This window comes from Hippichthys cyanospilos, chromosome 22 (assembly GCF_059441005.1).
Source record: "Hippichthys cyanospilos isolate Australia breed blue-spotted pipefish chromosome 22, RoL_Hcya_1.0, whole genome shotgun sequence".
Lineage (NCBI taxonomy): Eukaryota > Metazoa > Chordata > Actinopteri > Syngnathiformes > Syngnathidae > Hippichthys > Hippichthys cyanospilos.
In genome coordinates, this window is record NC_142390.1 from 5,490,870 (window position 1) to 5,510,435 (window position 19,566).

Below are 19,566 nucleotides of genomic sequence, written 5' to 3' on the forward strand. Positions count from 1 at the left end.
AACGTCAACTTCATTTGAGCCACAATAGGTCACGTTGTGGTATTAAAACGTGGAAGGCAGCTTCCGCCGGATGTGGCGTCACCTAGCGACACGTCACTACACGGAAGCTTTCAGAATCAATCTGTGAGGCGAGTCCTGTAAAAATGGGTACGTGTTCTCCAAAATACAACTTTAAATATATTTATTTAGCAACCAAGAATCAATGATATTGAAACGATTTTTTTTAAAAATGCGTGAAAGTTTGTATTTTGTCCTGCTAGTCGATTTGGGCTCGGCTCCCTAACAACAGCTTAGCGAAAGTGGCTAAAGCTAAAGCCACGTTAGCTCCCGGAAGTGCTTGTTTTGATGTGGAATGGGGACTTCAAATATGACCGATCGTGCCCTGTCATGTCACAAACAGCCCCCAAGTATTAAACATTCGCACAAAATTGACAACTTGTGGTATTCTAACCCCGATCGTTCCTCAATACGGTTGGCAAGCTAAAGATGGCTAACCAGCCGAGTCAGCTAGATCGACGCACCCTGAATGACAAACATTGTCATGTCTGTTGATAGACATTTTTTTCAGTTTTAAATGGACTATGTCGGAGTCAGTTGGTTGTTGTTTTGAAAAGTAAAACTGCAAAATGGCGTGTGCTTCCAGGTGGTTTCTTCTCCAGTCTGTTCTCGGGCCTGTTCGGAACCAGGGAAATGAGGATTCTCATTCTGGGTTTGGATGGTGCAGGGAAAACTACCATTTTATACCGGCTGCAAGTTGGGGAAGTTGTCACTACAATACCCAGTAAGTACGACCCAGTTAAGAGTTTCTAGGTATGCACCTTTGGTTCACATCAAAGTTTAAACTAATCAACAATTATTGATGCAACAATATATAGAAATAATGCTGCATTCGCTAACTTACCTTGGCTGGCTCGTTTCTGCTGCAACTAAACGTTACAGCAATCTTTTTTTTTTTTAACGAAACAACACAAAAGTATCAAATCTATTTTGATTTGACTAAAATAAACATTTCTAAGCTTTCAAACTTGTATTGCTGCTCCCACCATGATCTTGAATTCTGTACAGAACTAGATTATGATCTGTTAGCATATATGTGTATTTTTATTTGATGTCCTCTTGTCCTTTCTACCTAGCAATTGGCTTTAACGTGGAGACTGTCACATACAAAAATCTGAAGTTCCAGGTGTGGGATCTTGGAGGCCAGACGAGTATCCGGTACGTTCACTGCACTAATTTTGAATGAGTGTATAACATTTTTAATTTGTTTTTTTTTTTCCCGCCCTCTTCGCACAGGCCATACTGGCGGTGTTATTACTCCAACACAGACGCGGTCATCTACGTAGTTGATAGCAGCGACCGTGATCGAATGGGCATCTCCAAGTCTGAGCTTGTGGCCATGTTGGAGGCAAGTCTATTCCACAGACTAATCATTTCAAGGGGTACGCAGTCTTTTCATCTTTGTTTGTTTCAAATCCAGGAGGAAGAGCTTAAGAAAGCCATCCTTGTGGTGTTTGCAAACAAGCAAGACATGGACCAGGCCATGACGCCAGCCGAGGTGGCAAACGCACTGGGTCTCCCGGCCCTCAAAGACAGGAAGTGGCAGATCTTCAAGACCTCGGCGACCAAAGGCACCGGCTTGGATGAAGCCATGGAATGGTACGCCTTTATCTTTTTTTTTAAAAAACTAAGACACACATGAAGAATGATTGTGTTTACGGATGTTCCTTTGCTGTGCAGGTTGGTGGATTCACTCAAGAGTCGACAGTAGACAAAGAAAAAGAAGACCCCCCCCCCCCCCCCCCCTCCACTTTTTTTCTTTGTGTAAATAACCTTCTGTATGAAGCCTTGTGACTGACCTCGCTTCAAATCTACTCCGGCCAAACCTGGGACTGAAAAGCCAAGGCCTCGTTTATGTTTTGTGGACAAGGTTACATTTAATATTAATTTCACCCCTGGGTGCCTTTTGGTCGGATTCATTCACTAAATCTGGAAGGCTCGACGAAGAAACGACACGTCGCTCTGCTAGGAGGCACGACAACAGTTCCATAGCCAATCCTTTACACACTAATAGACCAATAAGTGTTATTGCAGTCTCTTTTTGTACTTTAGTAAATTAATTTGCCTGCTATACCCTCCCCACGTTTATTTGAATTTTGTCTAGTTAAACCACTTTTTTTTTTTTTAAACCTCCATTGAGTTGCAGAGTAGTCAATTTATGGAACACTTGTTTGCTTAAAACTGAATGGTTGCATATTTATATCCGCTTGTACAGTGAAAATGATTCCCAGTAAAGACTTTTGGTGATTGTAAGAATGTGTCGAAACTCAACTTTTTTCTTTACAGGGATGATTTATAAAATTCTATACAAAAAAAAATCAACATATGGAAAATCTTGACCCACCGACATAATTGCGCCTTATCTATGAGCAAAATGAGGTCGTTGCTCGACTCACTGCACCATGGCCAGGTCTTTGAGCGCGTGGCTGCGGTGCTTCTTGGCTTTATAACCAGGCCGAAGAAACTCGATCTTGCGCTTTCTGGCCTCAATTTTATTGAGGTGCTTCTTGAGTTTCTTCTTAGCAGCGATGTCAGGGTTTGTCACCGCCTGGAAGACAAAACAGGGAGTGAGAAGAGAATGTAGAGACTTGCGCAACAACATTTTGACTTGGGTTAAAGGTCATCTCAACGCTGGACCTTATTTCCTTCTCTTCGTCTTTTTTCAAGGCGTTTCCATCCCAATTTTCACCTTTATAAATCTTACAGTACAAGTAATTAAAATAAGGTGACTTTCTTTGCTGCCTGTTCCACTTCTAAGTTCAACTAAGGACAGGACTACAGGATGTACCGACCTGCATAGCTCGTTTTCGCTTGCGTGCAGCCCGCCTCACTGCAAACTGCTTCTGCACAGCTGAGAAAGCCAGCGAGAAGGTTTCCAGTCCCATTTGTTTCTTCATCAGCTCTATGAGCTCGTGAGCCAGGTTCTTCAGTGTGGGGTCTGATGACAAAAACGTGGTGGGTAAGCATTGTCTTGGACAAAAAAAGGGATTAAAGTTTGTGGTTGACCTTGTTCTGCGTAGGAGCTCTCCAGCTCTCTGTATAAAGGAGCAATGATGGTGGTTAAATAGGGACCCAGTCGCTCCTTGCCAAGGTCCATCGCCATCGCTCCCAAGAATTTAAACACACAAGTTCTCTGTAAATAACAGAGGGAATATTACAAAAAATAAGCCTCAAAATTGAAGTTTTTACAATCTTTTATGAAGCTTCATGAAGCACTTGTAATATTTTCTGACTCTTCTAGATGGCACATTTGGATTAAAGAGGCTAGCAAATATTTTGAGACCAAGAGGACCATCTACAGGATGTAATCAAGTGCTTCATGAAGCTTCATCTTCTCATCACTACCACAGGGTGGTGCATTTTACCTTCAGGGGAATTTTGGGATTGTCTGCCGCCTCCCTTTTGGCCATCAGCGACAGCTTGTTTATCAGCCACATTAGCGATGGAGGTTTGTTGTCCTTAACGTCACCTTCCTCCTCCTCCTCTTCCTCAATCGTTTTTCCATCATCCTCTTCTACGTCCTCATTTCCTTTCAGATCCTCCTCCTCTTCTTGCGCATCATTCATTTCCTCCTCAGGTGAGGAGATGTCCGATTCCGGAGAAAGGAGGTAGATGACCTTGCCCACAAAGAGGAGATTCTTGATCACCTGCTCGCCAGACGCTGTGTCTAAGAATTTTGATTGTAGTTGATGGCAGAAGGATAATGCCAGCTCTCTCATCTGTGAGACGAAGAGAAAGAGAAAAAATAATAAAGATGTAGAGTTGAGTAAAACTTCAGATGCCAATTTTAGAACTGGCTCGACTGAAAATAAAGAGAGCGTATTTGACATACTTCCACCTTACCTTTTTGTCCATACTGCTCGTGATGAAAGCGGTGGCCACCTGCGGCAGAGACTTCCCACCTCTCCACGCCGCCACCAGTTCCTCCGTTTGCTGGGCCGCGAACAGCTGGCCGAAGAGCTGCGAGGCGGTCAGCCACACCCAGCAATGCGGGTGGCGCAGGTGGGCTTCAATATGGCCTAAAGGTGACCAGCAAATTGAGCTCAGTGTTGTGTTGGTGCCACTTAGAAAGTAGGCGTCTTACCCCAAATCTGAGTGAGCGAATCAGATGGTTTGGTGAGCTTGAGGAGGTCGCAGTGCTGGATCAATTTGGTGATGAGAGTGAGGTAAGTGAAGAGGAGCCTGTCGGATGCTCGCTCATCCTCCTCCTCCTCGATCTGAGAGGACAAGAGAATAAGAAATATCCGAAACGTCATTTTTTTTCACATTTTTGCACAATGATTTTTCAATCTTACGTCGTCATAGTTGTCGGGGTTGAGCTCCTTGGCCAAGAGCAGCAGCAGGTTGTCGAGGCGTTTTGCAAAGTTCTCCTCCTCCACCTCCACGAATAAACCACAGAGCTGGGCGCCCAGACGCCTCAAACTCAACTGTGAAAAAAGCAGCCTGAATTACACGCTGAAATATTACAAAGTGACACCAGAGCAAATATAAAGCTAGCGTACCTTCTCTTCATTCAGCCAACTGCTGACAACGGAGAATAGTGAGTTCCGCTCGTTATCGCTCAGCTTGGCCAGCAGGCTTTTGATGGCCACGGCGGCCATTTTCTTACAGCGCGCAGAGTCGTCATTGACCACCACCAGGGCCAGTGGGGCAAAAAACAGGTTGCTAAACCTCACAAGTAATTTCTGAGAGAATAAAGTGCAGCATATGTTGAAAAGTTAACATGTTAAATTGAATACTATTAAGTGTCCATCGCTAGTACCTGAGGGAAAGTTTGAAAGATGTAGGCAAGGATCTCCAAGGCGGACTCCCTGCCTGTGTCGTGTTCATACGTCAGCTGGGCCACAATAAAGTCCATGTGCTCCTGCAGCTTCTTCCCCAGAGGATAGTCCAGCAAATACATTAAGTAGATCTGAAACAGACACACACAGGTTTTCAACATAATGATGCTGGCCTTCGTTTTCCCACATTTCGATGCGTACCTGTCTGCAGTGGACTCGGATCATGGAGTTACTCCCGTTGATGGACAGCTTGGCTACTTTCACCATCAGCGGCTGCATCTCAGGTACGATGAGCTTCCGGGACAGAATGGCCTGCAACACGTGTGTGAAACTTAAAGTGTCCCTGATACTGGAAGAGTTCATATGCATGCAATTTAGAGCGTACCTTCAGGAGGCCGAAGGCAGTCGCCCGCCGAGACTGGTCATAAATGTCCTCCTCGGCGTATCCCAGCAGTACCTGCAGCTGGATCTCGGAAATCTTGCTATTTTTCACATTTTTCACCAGTATGGTGATGGTCTAAAAGAAATAATTTCCAATTATTGCAAAGTAGAAAAAGCATATCATAGCAGTACTTTTGGGTGGGGACGTATGCAAAGACAGTCTGGAAAAGGGGTCCGCAACCTTTTTAATCAACCGCAGACCGGTCAACGGTTGAGGTTTTTTTTTTTTTTTTTTTAATCAATTTATTTGTCAGTTTGTGGGTCGTTTTTGGACAAAGTAGCGCCCTGAAGTCCTTATTGCTATTATATATGCCTTATTATTATTACTGTATATTCATGCCATTTCCCTACCTTGAAGCAATTCTGGACCAGGAGGTAGTTCTCCCCACGGGCAGCTCCAGCCTTGGAGTAATCCTTCAGCAGGACAAAGAGCTGCTTGGTCAGCTGATCAACGTTCTTCGCCACGGCCGGCAGAGGGAATTTCAGCACCCAAGTCAATGCCACCAGAGCTTCCGTGATCACCTGAGAGGCGAGAAAAAATATTTCTGGAAGTTGTAAATGGTCAACTCTGGAGGACGTTGAGCTCGTCCTACCTTGACGTGCATGGAATTGAGACATTCAAGCAGCATTGGCACAAAGGGGTCCAACATCTCGAGGGCCGACTCCGTGGACGACGTCACTTTGGCTTTCTTGAGACTCAAATGGAGCAGCTGCAGAACATGATTTGATTACAGCAGCGATCGACAACCTTTGTTTGCTTCACGGACCGTTTAAGACACGTAATTCTTTTCGCAGACCAGTAACCGTTGAAAAATAAAAACTGCACAATTTTGGTTTTGTGCTCGCACCTTACCTTAAGACCTGCATCCACCAGAATGTGCATATTAGTCCGCTGGCTAACCAGAGCTTTAACACCACCCCTCTTTGGAGTCGGTGGCAGCAGTAAGCAGCTGGGAGGCGGCAGTCGAGGGTCCGGTGGAGGCGGAGCTGACGCTTTATCTCTACCAACACACATCATAAATTCAATACCGGCAAATTCCAACCAGTTCCAATCGCACTCATTTATACCTGTCTTTTTTGGTGAGCAGTGGCAAGCTCTCACTGATGAGACTATGGCTCAGCAGCAGGATATCAGAAGAGTTCATGCCTGTATTGTCCAGCAGACCCAGAACCAGGCGCCGCAGAACAGCGGCGACGCGGTTGCACACCTTGAGACTCTTTGAGCTCTCCAGGATCTGAAATGACACCATGATTGTGCAGAGCACATGCAATGGAACCAACATAATACAAGTAGACTTTGCGCACCTCCTTCAAAGGCAGAACAAGTGCTGTGATGCTCTCCTTGCTGCAGAACTGAGCCAGAAGCTTGTAGGAATCCATGCTCTTGCTGTGCCGCGCTTCCATCAGCTTGGCGACGATGCCCTGCACCTCCTTCTCCTCGGCGACCACACCGAACAGCTCGTTGTTGAAGATCTGAGCCGTGGGATGGAGAGGAAACAATGAAAACACACACATACAGTACGCCGGTCCAAAATGAGACAGAAAGCGCATTCAGACGTTGATGAGCATGTTCATGCATGGGTCGAGGTCGCCGCTTTTCAGAGTTGGGCTGAGTGCAGAGAGCAGTTGATACACAGTATAAGTCAGAACGTGGACCTGGAAGACAAAGAGATACATAGAGATGATGATCCACACATTTTGAATGCTAAAGTAATATGATCTAAATTGACAAGAGTCATGCTAATTGGACCTGATTTAAAAAAAAAAAAAAAAACGTGAATTTATCCCTACTTGGTAGCCTTTGACGAGAATCCCCTGCATCTCTTTCAACAAGTAGAGCAGATAGCGGTGCCCAAGCGTCTCGATGATCTTCACCAGCGTTCCCCTTGCAACATCGCGCACCTCTTGGAATCGGTTCCTCAGTATCACACACACCTTGATCAGGATCCTGGACGGCAAACGGAAGACGTGTTGAGCCTTTTCTGACGAGGATACATTAAAGCACAGTGAAAATAGGAGTGCCGTACCCTGGTAGGTGGGCCTCCATGATGTGTGAAGGAAGCATCTGCATGAGTTTGACCATGGCAAAGGCTATGGGTATGCGTGCCACTTCTTCTTCCTTCAGTTCCTTTGACTTCACTGCCTTGTGCTCATCGTCACGTTTCACCTGAACGTTCACAAAAACACATTTTGGTGCCTAGTCTTCATTTACATCTGCTTCAAAGAAAGAAGAAACACGAGACCTTGGCATTGAGACATTTATGAAGGCGAGGCAAAACGCTGGTGGTGACGCTCTCCTGGATGGCCCTGACCAGCGACTCCAGCTCCTGTTTGCTCTGCGGCAGACCGCAGGAAACCGCCACCGGCTTGGGAGCTGCCGCTTTCTTCGCTTTAGCCGCTGGCGCCTTCTCCGAGGAAGCCTGTTCTCCATCAGGCGTTTCTGCAGCGACAGCTTTGGGAGGAAGCTCGCTGTCCAGCTCCATGGCCTCCTCCTCATCGCTTGCTTCAGATTGTTCAGCTGCGGCTTCTTCCTCGACATCCGTCGCTGAGCTTGTAGCTTCACAAAATCCCAGTGAATATTTGTTTATGGGTCGAATAAAAACACATTTTTAATTTGACGAAACGAGCGAGATTTTACCTCTGGCTTTAGCAGCTTCCATCTCTTGGCTGAGCGTCTCGTGGTCGAAATGGAAGGCCTCCAGGACTTTGACGAGCAAACTGAAGGAAACAATAAAATGCCAAAGTCAGACAAAGTCTAACGGGAGAGGTGAGAAAAAAAAAATACAGTTGAACGCCCACCCACCTCACGGCTAGCTTCTGCTCGATCTGTGACGTCTGCAGCACGTGAACAAAATGCTTCAGGTAGTAAAGGTACTTGGACCAAGTCAGCCGGCGGCATACGGCGGCCACGATTTCCACGCACGCCGCTGTTATGTTCTCACGCTGCGGTGCGGGATTTGGGAAAAAATATTAACATCCAAAACCAAATGCATTGATAGTGATAAAACGGGAGCGTCACCTGCAGCATTTTCTCATCCATCAGAGCCGTCAAAGCAAACGGCATGATGTAATTCTGCAACGAACGCGGCGACAACATCACGGTGCCCTCGGTTAGCTGCTTGGCTAACTTCCTCATGGCTCGACCCCGACGGTGGATCTAATGGAGAACGCACCAAAAAATTAGCATTCCAGGAGGGAGGTCCAATGAGAAGCTCATATACCTGAATATGCTTCATGTGCTCGAAGAAATCGGACTCGGGGTCGTTGTAGTCGGTGAGCTGCACCATGTCTTGAAACTCTTTCTTCGTGGGGAAGGTCTTCACCAGGCAGGCCAGGACATTGGTGTATTCGTGCTGCACGCTCTAACATAGGAAAGACAGAAAAGGTTAATTAAAATGTACACTCCCGAAGAAAATACTTTTTCTGTCATGACATTAAAATGCATTCAATTGGAGGTGGTGGCAACTGCAGAAATTCTGTTCAAATTTCATGTGCCACCTTGTGAGAACAACTATATGAGCACATCAAGATGAAAATACCTCCGTCTTGCTCCGGAGCCCCTTGTGTACAGCATCCAAGATGGTATGTTGGATGACATCCCTGTAGATCTTCTCTCCGGTGCCGACAGTCGCCACTTGGGCAATTATTGCTGACAGGCACAAGGTGGCGTTGTCACCTAGCGACATGTCCCCAATCTGTAGGGATCGAGTTAAACGCAAGTGTAACAACGGCAGAATCGATCATCTCGGTGATGAGCTTTCACACCTCGTAAGTGTGAAAGCAGTTGTGTATGAGGGCGCCGATGTAGTCCAGGTCAAGGGTCTCCATCTCTCGGATACGCTTGGTGGCATCTTGGAACGCTGTCAAGCGGACGTCGAAGTAAACCTCGTCCAAGTGGCGACTGTCGAAGGCGTTGAGCTGGAGAGGAGCGGTTGCAGGGATCAGGAATATAACAAAGGCATTTTGTTGACATTGTGTGCTCAAGTTTACCTTTGTGGCCATGTCGGTGATGTATTTGAGTGAGGGATCCATGTCTGACAAAGTCTACAAGTAAAGGTGACAAGAGCTTTCAACATCATACTTGGTTCCAAGTACCATTACCACTACTTACCTGAAAAACGCTGGTGAGAGCCTTTCTGTTCTGTGTATTGTGAATAACGGAGAACAGTTTGCTGAGCGGCTGCAAAAAGGCAGAGGGCTGCACACACTGTTGCAGCAAGTTCCTTATGGTGGTCAGGATGTCCAGTTCTATCTCCTGAAAATAATGAAAATTCAGCACATGTCGGCTATTTAAAAAAACACAAAAATTGTCTTTGCAATATTATGTTCTATGCGCCCCTATGTTGTGAATTTAACAGCTGTGATGTCACGATCCACAAAAGCAATATGAACGAGTTTCATGTTTGGACAAATGGGGTGAATAGAACATATTAAGGCTCCCCCAAATTTTTGGCTGGACTTTCCCTTCCTTACCTCAGAATTCTTGCCTTTCAACGCGTAAGGTAGTAAGAGCTGAATGAGCGTTGAACTCTGCTCTTTGTCGCTAACAAAACGACTGATCCTGGACGATTCAAAAAAACACAAAAACATGAATAAATAATCAAACCCTAACTATAGAAGAAAGATAAAATGAGAGAGATAACTTGCTTGGAGAGGATGTTTAGTTCCTTGGACACCTGCGTGTAGAACTTTTTTTTCTTCAATCTGCTGGTGTTGCAGACTACGGTGCTGAGGTAGTGCAGCAGGGTGCTGATGTGAGGCAGCAACAGCCTGGAGCCCTGCGTCATTGAGTCTGAAAAATATGCGTTTGAGAAAGATGCTGAAAGACATTTTTTTTCTTGAATCAAGTACTACAATGTTACACCAATATTCACTGTTCAATACTTCAACGTTTCTTAATCTATCCTCTGTTACTCTCAAATTGAAAAGATATCCCAAAGCAATAAATATATCACTTTGGTGCCATCTAGTGGAATCTTTGTTGTTAGGTTTAAATATTTGCTTTTAAAAGGCCAAAAGGGTTTAACGCTACCCCTTTTTTTGTGACGTCACATCATTGTGCATACATGTTATATGTATGGTGTTTTCTTTTCCATACACAATTAAAAACAGCTTGAATTGTCTAACCTGCAGCAAGTGTGCCTTCCGCAGGCTGTGGGAACACACAGCCGCCCACGCTCAACTCTGCCTCCGTCTCCGTGGCGACAAAGTCTTGCGTGGTCGCCAGGGACTCGGCTATGTTCATGACGACGGCGATGGTGGCGGGTGAGATGTTCTTGGCGGAGAGGAGGGCGAACACGTTAAGGAGAATGTCGCACTCCGGGTGGTCCGGCCGCTGCTTGGACAAAAGTGGAATGTACCTGGAACAACCCCCCGCCACCAAAAAAGATGATTTAGGACCTTTAAATGTGCGGTATTAAATACGAACAATGGAATTTTGGAATAATCCGAACCTGGCATGTTTGCCCCACACATGGATGAGCCGCAGTAGCGGAGTGGGTGAGTAAGGACTCTCCGTTGGGAGGCGATGCACCTGGGAAAATGAAAATTAGGAGGACGTTGAATGACCTGAAAGCAACAGGAGATGTTTGAAAATCACACCTGCGGCCACATGACGGCCATGAAGACGCCATCCAGCTGATCAGAGCTGAAGTTGAAAGTGTCAAAGTTTTCAAAAAAGTCCTGGATCCTCAGGATGCCGAGACGCCTCAAGTTCTTTAGAGGACTGATGCAACCAGGCCGCAGCTGTAGGCAAAAAAAATGGAGATAGAGTACGGCCCTTTTGCAGAAGTGCCAATAACTGCCAAAAAATGATAGAAGAGACCGTCATCCAATTCTCATAGGAGGAAATGGACTACCTGTTCCCTGATCTCCAGCAAAGCAGACACTGAAGCGGTGACACACAAAATGATCTGCAGCACTTTAGGCAGGTAGACTTCAATGAGGTGGCCCAGCTTCTGGAGCACCATGTTGATGATGTTCAAGAGGCTGTGTTGGCGACCCAGAGGCAGCACGGCGCCAACGTCAGTCTTCGCTAGCGCTCGCTCTACCGCATCCCGACAAGAACCTGAAGAGACAAAGTACCAAAAAAAAAAAAAAAAGAAAGAAAATACCAATGAAACATTATATGCTAGACCCACCCATTTAAATATAGCACTTTCCTTAAATGTTCACGAAATTATTGCCAATTTTTCATTCTTTTAATTCGTAATGTTTACTTCAAAACTCGTGCTAAAATGTGTCTAACATCGTTAGTACAGATACCAATATTGGTACTCACCCATAACCTAATTAACAGTATGGCATCCTTGGGAGAAACTTTCAAAAATAAAAAAGCTTTTAAACCATACAAAAACAAAATTAAATTCTCTGCAAATTGCTTTAATGCAGGTATCACTTTTCCTTTCCCACTATGAACAGAAACTTATATAATGTAGTATTAGTTAAGATAGTGTTCTTTACTTTTCCTACTTTGTATACTGTTACCTAGTAATAGACACAATAATGATTGATAATTATCAATGTTGTTCATTATGATCATGTGTGGCATAACCTTACGACGGATACATTAAACACACCACTAAGATAAATGCTATGTTAGCAGCAGGTTTGGAGATAATGCTAATGTTTTTTTGGGGGGTAGCAATGATGTAGGTAGAGCTGTGGTCCAGCTATGTCTGTAATTTTCTACAATTTGTACATGCATGCAGCACTTAAACCCTTTTATACCTGCCACAAGGTATTCCAACTAACTACATTTTAACATTTAAATATAAAACATGAAAAAAAAACCCTGACAGAGGTGTAATGTCACCCTGGACACCACACAGAAAAAAATTCCGGCTACACTCCCGGACATGCTACAATGTTATAATCTATATCTACCAAACTCAATTCTTTCTGTGAAGTTTTGATGAACAGTTTGAAAAATTTGAAGCTATGTCACCGTTGCTGTGATGGCTGACGGGCTCCAGTAGTAGATCTACGAACATGCCCAGTTCCGCCTCCTGGCATCCGGCCAAGAAGCGCAGGATGATGGAGGAGCGCGTGGAGGCGCTGGCCTTGCTCTGGAATCGGCTGCGGCCTTTGCTGCGCAAACGGCCAAACAAGATCCTTTGCAAGAATAAAACAAAATGAAAAAAATGTGATTAAGTGTAATCACAATGTGGGCAAAGAAAACTGAAGTTCTGTAACACCTAAAAATGATACCTCATGAGTATGGGAATGAGTCCAGCTCTGTGGGAAGCATCCACAACTCCCTTCTCCTCAGAAATGTTAAAATGGACAATTTCTTCTTTGAAATTCTTGTCATCTAACAGCTTCTCTAGATTCTCCCTGAAACAAACAAATGCATGCACGCTTTATTCAGCTGAAAGCAAGACATCCCAGATTTTTTTTTTAAATATGTCCTGGAGATCCCTGATAAGTCATTGTCCATTATCCAAAGCAAATTAGCGAGCAATTTGTAACTTAAACTTTCTGTGACTATTACTGAGAAACCAGGTTTGTTCTCTCAGCATTCCTTGTGTTCCATTACAAGAGACTCACAAAGGACTCCATTGATTCAAAGAAAAACTCCGGAAGAGGAATGCTGCGTCTTTGCTTACTTATACGGGACTACGTAGGGGTCTTTGTATGTGAGAATACACTGGAGGGCCACTCGCTGGATTTGCTGGTCCTGATGGCAGAGGAGCTGAGAAGACAAGCACAGGAGGGATGTTTGTAGGTAAAAAAAAAAACCAGCAAGCTTTCTATGAGTGTGATATGGCTATCTATTAGTATTACTTGGTTGTAGAGCTCTCTCAGGCTGCTCTCCATGTAGAGTGAGCGAGGATTGGCGAATTTGGCAAAAACGTTTAGGTGGGAAATAAGTTGCCTGGGGGGAAAAAAATGTCAAAAATTGAACAAATTTAGTAGAACATACATAAATAACCATTTCTTTTTTATGTAGAAGCCACCAAAAAATAACAGCTGCTTTTGTTAGCATTTGCTAGCAAGCTAAAGGCTACATGTAAATTTTAAGAGCTATAACTGATGCAATGTCAGTATCATTAAAATGTATTATTATTATTTGACACAAGCCTGAGTTCATTAGTGTGTCATTACTTTGCAGCCGCTCGTCGTGGTGGCGCTTTGGTCGGCTTCTTGCCCCTTTCCTGCGCTTTATCCTCTTCTGCTTCCTCATCATCATCGCCATCATCCTCCTCTGCAGTCATGGAGGACGCCTCTGGGACAATGTCATTCTTCTTCCTCAGGTCTTGAGTTGGTGCCACCAGCATGTCAGACGGGTAAAACTCATTTCTGTTAAGGGCAAGTCAGCAAGTGAGGATATTTATGGAAGAATTGAAGTCGGGTACACCAAACACTTGCCTGATGAACCGGAGTAGCAGGGGGCTCAGCTCCCGACTCCGGGGCTCTACTTTGTCTGGAAATTGAGCCATGGCGCGCCACATCAAGCCGCGGAAGTTGGAGAAGTCCGTCCTCTCGTTGGGGTCGGAGGACGACCTGAAATGCTCCAGGAAAAGTACCCCAAGGTCGCCGCTTCCGATGACGTCGCAACCCGGCTCGGCCTGGACGTCCACGTCTTCCGCTTCATCGTCATCATCGCTGCTCTGTTCTTTTTCTGCATTATGGATGAGAAGGGGAGATGAACAACGCTTGACGACGGGAGCTTAAGTACGACAGCGGGTTCCTGACACATACCAGTTAATAGCGCCACTTTCTCCAGATGCTCATGGTAAACCATCCAGAAGTCTTTATTGTCCATCCCCTTGGCGTGACTCCTGTGCATAATACAGACTCAATGTTGACTTGATCATGCTTCTTACAATGTAGAGCGCCAAAATCCTACTTTTTGGCATACTAACCCAAGTAGCTCAATGACAACATCCCACAATGGCCTGAAGTTGACAAACAACATTGCTATGAGGTAGCGTAGAGGCACCTGGATGAGGAAAAATGACGAGAAAAAAAATACAGATTACTGTAAATGTAGATTTGTGTACATTGAGAGTAGAAATAACCATAATAGTGTATGATATGTAGTGGAGGGTGTAGCTACTTTATTTGAAGTAAACTGTGCAGTGTGAAAGGCACAAGCAAGTCTGTGACCCTTGTGAAGATGGATGAATATTTTTTGTTGTTTTCAAAATGATGGGTCAATGACATTGAAAATGATATTGATCCTTTTTTTGACCCACATTTTTTAACCCGATTATAGAGTCTCATTAACTCAATCACAAATTCATTTAGTACCAGCATTCTTTCAGCTCTCCTTTAGCTAAACACAATGGAAAAGTAAACGAAACTATCTTTGGGATTGAGCGAGTCTGAAAATAATTAACTGATGACCATTATCGATGAATCATTGCAGCTCTGAAATGAGCTCATTTGGACACAATACTTGAAATTTCCTGATGAAGTGGACAGCATCATGCATACCTGTTGGAAGGTTCCGCGCGGCCCCTGTGGCAAACTGCGTTGCACGAGGTCATGCCGCAGCTTGCGCAGATGGAGAAGCTTTTCCCGGTAGTCCTGAAGGGAGGCGGGCACCAGCTCCGCCTGCAGGCACACGGCGAACACCGGCTGCGGCTCCATGCTCTCGTCAGGCTGAACCGACAAACGGGCCGTTAGAAGTGTTGCACTACCATCTGTGTCTAATTCACAGAATTAGAATTCTAGTTCAACTTCAACAGTGAGAGTTGCACCTCCTCTGGAATAGGAAGCTTCGGCTCAAAGTGCGAAAGGATCCTCAGGGTCAGCAGACGCATCTAGAAAACAGCCAATTACGTCTTTATAGTAAAAGCAAGTTTATATTGTTATATGATGCAAAGCAGAAAAACCCTGTAAATGCACCTTGGATATGTTCGAGGATAGGTTGCCAAAGAGGATTGGGTAAACATCTAAAAGTGCATCATGGGACAGGTGCTCCGAAGCACCACTCAAGGACAGGCGGGTGTAATAGAGGTCTCCTAAAAGCAGGGCCGACAGCTCTGTGGGGAACTTCCTGAAGGAACACAAGAAAAGGCTCGTTTTGGAACCTAATTTGACCTGTTTTCTTTTATTGCTTTGTCAGGCATACCGTAGGATGGCAGTGATTTTTTCCAAAGGGACCAGTGAGAGCAGCTGAGCGGAGCCGTCCAGCGTGAGGAGGCAACTTAAGACTTGTGTGGCAACAAACAAACCAGCTGGAGAGACAGAAACAGCAAAAGTTAACACTGCAACCTCTTTACATAAATGCTGAATTAGAAAAAGGGAGGGGGGGGTGTCAAGAAAACCTTTTCCCAGTTTGTCCATCTCAATCTCACACAAGAGGTGGTTTAAAAAGGCGGCGACAGCAGGACAGACAGCTGGAGAAAGAGGCCTGCAAAATAAAGACATATGAAAACGAGCATGATTCCACATTTCCAAACTTGCTATCTGAAAAAAAAAATAGTTTGTTTTTATGTATTCTGGCCATGGTGTTACCTGAGGTGCGGCAGCAGCACTAGTGCGCTCCAAGGTAGCGACAGATTTGCAATGGGCCCATTGTGCTGCTCAGGAAGTTTGATGAGTGACAGCACCAGCTCAGGCACTGCTCTCTTCTCCGGTTTTCCTTGGTTACTGAACACACTGACAAGAAACATTACATTGAAAACTGATTTGAAACTTCCAAGTCCAAAAGATGTGATCAGAGCAGTAATTTTATCTTCAACGTGGCTCTTACAGAACAGTCAAAGCAGGACAGTGAAGCTTACCCGATGGTCTGTCCCGTGAAGAGCAGCGGGTAGGTCTCAAAGGCCATGGCGCCGTCTGTAGGGGGCGGGGCTTTGGCGAAGATCAAGTCGACCAATACCTCCAGGGCGCTGTGGCGGGACACAAGATCGCCGCAAGCGAATAACCCGGCTGTGAAGCGCAGGAGGGTGGGCAGGAAGAGCTGGAGGCAGAAAAAAGAGGGAGATTATTCCCATCAAAAAAAAAAAAAAAAAAGCAGCGTCAATTTACCTGTTCGAACAACTTCATGGTGAACATCTCCTTGGTGAACTCGAGGATGAGATCTTCTCCAACTGAGCTGCTAAACACCTGCAAGATAAAGATGTGTGAATTGGACCATAATACAGCGATGCCTAAAACATTTAGAAGGCATACCTTGTGGACAAGTTCCTGGATGAGAGTATTGGGGAGTCTGATGTTCTCCCCGAGGAGCAAGGAGGAGACAATTTGGAGGAGAAGCCGTGAGCACGATGTGGAAAGCGCCGAGCTCTGAATAAGGCGCAGTGCCGTCTTCCAGACAAGATGACACAATTTAGACTTGAAATATCTTAGAAGCTAAAAATGATCAAAATAACGATAGAGCTCCAAATGTACCTGGCAGACAGCCTCTGGCTTTGTGACCTTAGCTCCGTCTTTGTGAGACACCAAAGTATGGAGGACAAACAGCAACCTTTGAAGTTGGTCTCCTGCAGGTCCAGCCTCTTCTCTCTTGGTCTCCAGAACACTGAAAACCTCGTCCACAGCAGCCTGCGGATGAGAATACGGGTTACAGCAGCCACTCTTATAAAAATGAAAAAAAAGAAAAAGAAAACGTAAACAATGTGCAATCGCGATTAGTGTTTTCAGTAACAATAATGTCGAGGACATTCCAGCCTTTCCAACGATGGCATGCATTTGTACGCAATAAAAATTCACTTTGCTGAGACAAAAAGGTCACAACTGTTGACAAAAATTAATAGGCTGGCTCGGGGATATAAACAAGCCACATCTTCAACATTAGTGATCAGAAGCTCAAAAAAATCCCTGAAGGATCCTTCAGCTGTCTTACCAGTAGAGACTCCCAAAAAACTAAAAAGTGCTCTTTCTCCACATGATGAGCAGCAGCCTGGGCTGTGTGATCCAACGCATCCCGCACCAGGTCCCAGGGCAAAGAGGCTCCCTGGTTGGTTACAGGTCCCATCTTTCGCAGAGCGGTAGGGAGGGCCTAGACAGAGCAGATGTGTAGACATAAAGTATGATTACCAATAAGTATGTCATTAAAAGCCAAAAGAAAAGTCTCTTACAGTTGCAGCACAGGAGTGAAACATTTGCCGAACACCTTTGCACATCTCAAACAGCAGCTGGCCGGTGCCTTCTGCCTTGTTGGGGTTCTGCTCTAAGTCGGAGAACACAAGAGACAGCAGGACGTCCAGATCTGGAACCTAAGAGATATGAAGACACCATGAGAGCCAGCCAATTTATTTGTGTCTACTGTAGTGGACAATTGTTTTTGGCATCTATCTTTTCACTTATTAGAGCTACACTACTAAATCCTGGATTGCTTAGCAGATGACATAACAGCCATTTTTAATGACGTCTCCTGTGTTAGCTTTTCTGTCTTGCCACGACAAAATGGACAACAGTGGACATAAATAATTAGCTAGCTCTCTGGAGAATAGAATGTCTATCGAAAGCTGAGGAATGAATTAAAGAACACTGATGACATACCTTTCTCATTAGATATGCGAAGCTCTCAGCTGCAAACTTGCGGATGTGCTCCTTCTTGTGCTCCAGAAGCGTGCTGTACAAGCTGACAGGAAAAAGACAGATATTATAATAAACAAAAGCTAAAACAGTCAAAATAGTCTTATTCACCTGTAGATGTTGTCTATGTCTTTCACCATGAGTCTCCACATGTATTTGTACAAGTAGGACAGGCATGTAAAAACCCACTCCAGCACCTCCGTGTCATTGGTGTCCAACATTGCTGTGATCAGTGTGAAGAAGTCCGGGAAGTGAGGGTAGAAGTCGGTTTGCAGGTCTCGGGCCAACTGTACCACTAGGCTGAAAATGACATTTCAAGGTGAGGTTTGGCCACATAAAAGCAGCAGCTTACTCAGAAGACACTACAAGTATATCTGATATTACTCCAGCAAAGGTTGGTAGGCCAGGTTGCTTTTGACTGCAAGGTGTGTTTTCAGACTCTCCACAATAGACTTTTGGTGAAAAACCAGCATGTTGAACGACTGACACTTGTTGGAGACCTCCTTGGAAAATGCAGCTGAAAAAGAAGAGATGGTATCTCACTATTGTATGACAAACAAATGCAAATATTTATGCTTACTGAAGTTTTCCGTTAGGTTGAGGTCCCCCCATTTTTTCAGGCCTTCAAAGAAATAGGTTTCGACTTCCTGTATTGCAAAAACACATCAGTCGAGAGAAAACTCAACAACAGAAAAACGCAAACAATATTATGAAGTGCAAACCTCCGCATAGGATCCAGTTCTGTCAATCCGGTGGATGACGTTGATCTTGACATTGGAAAGCCTCTCAGCAAAAGTGAGAAACTGTAAACGTTAAGGACATTTTAACAAAATATGTTGTACGGTTCTGTAAACAATTTGTGCTCTTTTGAATAAATTGGTGACATGTTCCCACACAAAAGGAAAAAAAATATAAGAGGGTGTTTATAAAACAAAAATTAAACTACTTTTACACGTGAAGCTATCACATTTTAGATCATTGTTCTTACCCTGAAGGTGTTCTCAGATTTGTGATACGCAGACTTGGATTTTATCTTCATTTTGGCTTAGTCTCTTCACTTCAAGTCATATGCATTCGGAAGCTGCCGCGCGTTCAAAATCATTCATTTAACACTTATTTTTCATGATTCATCTACTTTAAAACCACGAGTGTTTACACGCATGGTGGACAGCACAGCGCGGCCATGATAAAAGCAAAGCATTGTGGGATAGAATTATCCACTTGGAATGTAAGTGAAGATGGTTCACTGTTGTGTATTTCCGCTTTCGTTTAGGAATGAACTTCTCCGCGCTTCCGGTTTTGTTTGAGCCGTCAATAAGTCCCCAAGTTTTTACAAATAAATACTAAACTTTTTAACACGAGATTTGAATATTTAAAGATATGTAATAAAATATATTAGTTTAGGTTTGAAACAAGTTTAAGACGGAGGATTAAAAGGGTAAAAGATTTAGTGAAAAAAAAAAACAACAACAACCTCAAGTACACTTGATATCCAATGCTCAGTTTTCTGTACCTTCATTATGAGACAAATAAATCTGGCAAAAACTTTTGGCGCCCTAAAAATGAAAATTATAACTTTGGAAAACTTAACTGAGCACTCTTGACGGAACTGTCAGAGACATTTCAGGGTCAGAGAATCAGCATTTGGGAAAAATTGCCCACCTTATCACAAAAACAAAACATTATGTGCGTGTTTGGTTCATGGTTTTAGTGCTGATGTGTGTGTACTGACGATATCTTGGCCGAGTTACTGGTCTGTTGCCTCCTCTTCATGTACCTGCTTGGAATGTCC

General features: G+C 44.4%; 2 protein-coding genes across 2 annotated transcripts; one reads left to right on the forward strand and one right to left on the reverse strand.

Annotated features, from left to right (window-relative positions):
• Positions 1-18: 18 nt before the first annotated feature.
• Positions 19-2,313, forward strand: arl1 (ARF like GTPase 1). Its single transcript, XM_088407038.1, has 6 exons — positions 19-147; positions 644-781; positions 1,134-1,215; positions 1,294-1,405; positions 1,478-1,656; positions 1,738-2,313. The coding sequence occupies exons 1-6, from the start codon at positions 144-146 to the stop codon at positions 1,766-1,768; spliced, it is 546 nt and encodes a 181-aa protein (XP_088263164.1). The 5' UTR covers positions 19-143; the 3' UTR covers positions 1,769-2,313.
• On the reverse strand, positions 1,862-18,889 carry utp20 (UTP20 small subunit processome component). Its single transcript, XM_088407040.1, has 60 exons — positions 18,763-18,889; positions 18,497-18,577; positions 18,355-18,421; positions 18,159-18,291; positions 17,886-18,074; positions 17,739-17,820; positions 17,315-17,452; positions 17,080-17,235; positions 16,626-16,778; positions 16,407-16,541; positions 16,263-16,340; positions 16,016-16,194; positions 15,747-15,890; positions 15,557-15,642; positions 15,361-15,466; positions 15,135-15,285; positions 14,987-15,049; positions 14,721-14,888; positions 14,147-14,223; positions 13,983-14,062; positions 13,650-13,902; positions 13,386-13,580; positions 13,065-13,155; positions 12,887-12,972; positions 12,489-12,614; positions 12,226-12,392; positions 11,138-11,346; positions 10,881-11,024; positions 10,733-10,812; positions 10,407-10,639; positions 9,927-10,071; positions 9,753-9,840; positions 9,391-9,534; positions 9,270-9,323; positions 9,045-9,197; positions 8,819-8,974; positions 8,501-8,641; positions 8,299-8,436; positions 8,083-8,222; positions 7,918-7,997; positions 7,523-7,836; positions 7,307-7,446; positions 7,071-7,227; positions 6,837-6,935; positions 6,585-6,752; positions 6,348-6,514; positions 6,133-6,280; positions 5,873-5,989; positions 5,631-5,801; positions 5,224-5,355; positions 5,040-5,150; positions 4,820-4,969; positions 4,560-4,742; positions 4,353-4,484; positions 4,142-4,274; positions 3,901-4,076; positions 3,423-3,776; positions 3,064-3,190; positions 2,850-2,995; positions 1,862-2,605 (listed from the first exon to the last, which is right to left on the reverse strand). Exons 1-60 carry the CDS (start codon positions 18,811-18,813, stop codon positions 2,450-2,452), a joined length of 8,421 nt encoding a protein of 2,806 aa, XP_088263166.1. The 5' UTR covers positions 18,814-18,889; the 3' UTR covers positions 1,862-2,449.
• Positions 18,890-19,566: the final 677 nt, after the last annotated feature.